This window comes from Trachymyrmex septentrionalis, unplaced genomic scaffold (genome assembly GCF_001594115.1).
Source record: "Trachymyrmex septentrionalis isolate Tsep2-gDNA-1 unplaced genomic scaffold, Tsep1.0 scaffold44, whole genome shotgun sequence".
In the NCBI taxonomy this organism is placed as follows: Eukaryota; Metazoa; Arthropoda; class Insecta; order Hymenoptera; family Formicidae; genus Trachymyrmex; species Trachymyrmex septentrionalis.
Window position 1 is genome coordinate 1774835 of NW_017305611.1, and position 1118 is coordinate 1775952.

A 1118-nucleotide genomic window follows, 5' to 3' on the forward strand; every position below is an offset into this window, starting at 1 on the left:
TTCCGAAGAACTTTACACATTGAAACTTTCGGTTTTATATAATGCACACAATATTGTGCGAAATTCGCTATGTCCTTTTTTCTTTCTAGAAAATACAAAGTCTTCGAGAAAAAGTGAACACGGCGACGGAGTCAACGAATCGACAGAGTGAACTGGTCGAATCCACAATGATGAAGGTACGCAGTTTAGAGGAGGAACGCGCAGCTCAAGAAGCTAAAATACACAAGCTCGAATCTGAACTCACGAGCAGCGATCTCTCCAGAGAGTCTTTACGCAGGGACAAGCAGACGGTAATTTCAAACGCTTCTACCTCTTAGAAATGTTAAAGCAATCTTAACACATACATAGTACCTGTAGAGAAGGAAATAACGAGAATTTAAAGACTTACAGTTAACTATTCTCGTTTCTTCGAATTAAATAATATAGTAAATCTTTATTTAACGAAGTAGTTGTTTCAATAATTGAAACAATATTTCAGAGATTTCTAATTTGACTTTTTTAGCGTGATAAATTTCTACCTTCTGAAAAATATTTATTTCTAAGCTAACGTATTGTTTATTCTTCGAAGGATTTTAAAGCTGATCTTGTAAATTTCTTCAGTTCATGACCTTTCTGGATCGATTGGGTAAGGCGATGCAAATGGATGAGATCTCTCAGGAGATCGGACTCGATCTTCAAACTGAGTCATTGTTGGTGCGAGCCGAGCAACTAGCCAGGTTGGAGACCGACAAACTAGTCGACAAGGTGAAGGGCGATCGATATTATATTTTTTTTTATGCCGCTGTCACGTTGCTAACATTTTCTCCTTTGTTTTGTGTTTCTTTGTCGTGCAAATCGTGTGTGCTTACCACACGTCGCAGTATTTGTACTCCAGCTACACGATCTTACCGAGGATTCGGCGCGAGCGATCATTCCACGAGCTTCCCTGTCTCAAAGAAGTAAGCCTTTAGCGCAAGCAAAGCGCCTTAGAGAGAAACTTCATAGAATTTTCAGGCAGCCTCTTCGTAGACATTCATTTCATTCCTTCATCGTGGAGCATCCTTAACGTAGGGAGAGTGAGAGGGGGGGAGGGAGGAAGGGAGGGAGGGAGAGAGAGAGAGAGAGAGAGAGAGAGAGAG

At 40.9% G+C, this 1118-nt stretch overlaps 1 protein-coding gene across 1 annotated transcript in view; it reads left to right on the forward strand.

Annotated features, from left to right (window-relative positions):
* The window catches only part of LOC108751332 (coiled-coil domain-containing protein 170), an 18521-nt gene that overhangs the window by 11275 nt on the left and 6128 nt on the right, over window positions 1-1118 (forward strand). Inside the window, exons 8-10 of the mRNA XM_018491439.1 lie at window positions 90-290; window positions 601-744; window positions 861-938. Coding sequence (XP_018346941.1) covers window positions 90-290; window positions 601-744; window positions 861-938 — 423 coding nt within the window. The remainder of the gene's footprint in view (window positions 1-89; window positions 291-600; window positions 745-860; window positions 939-1118) is intronic.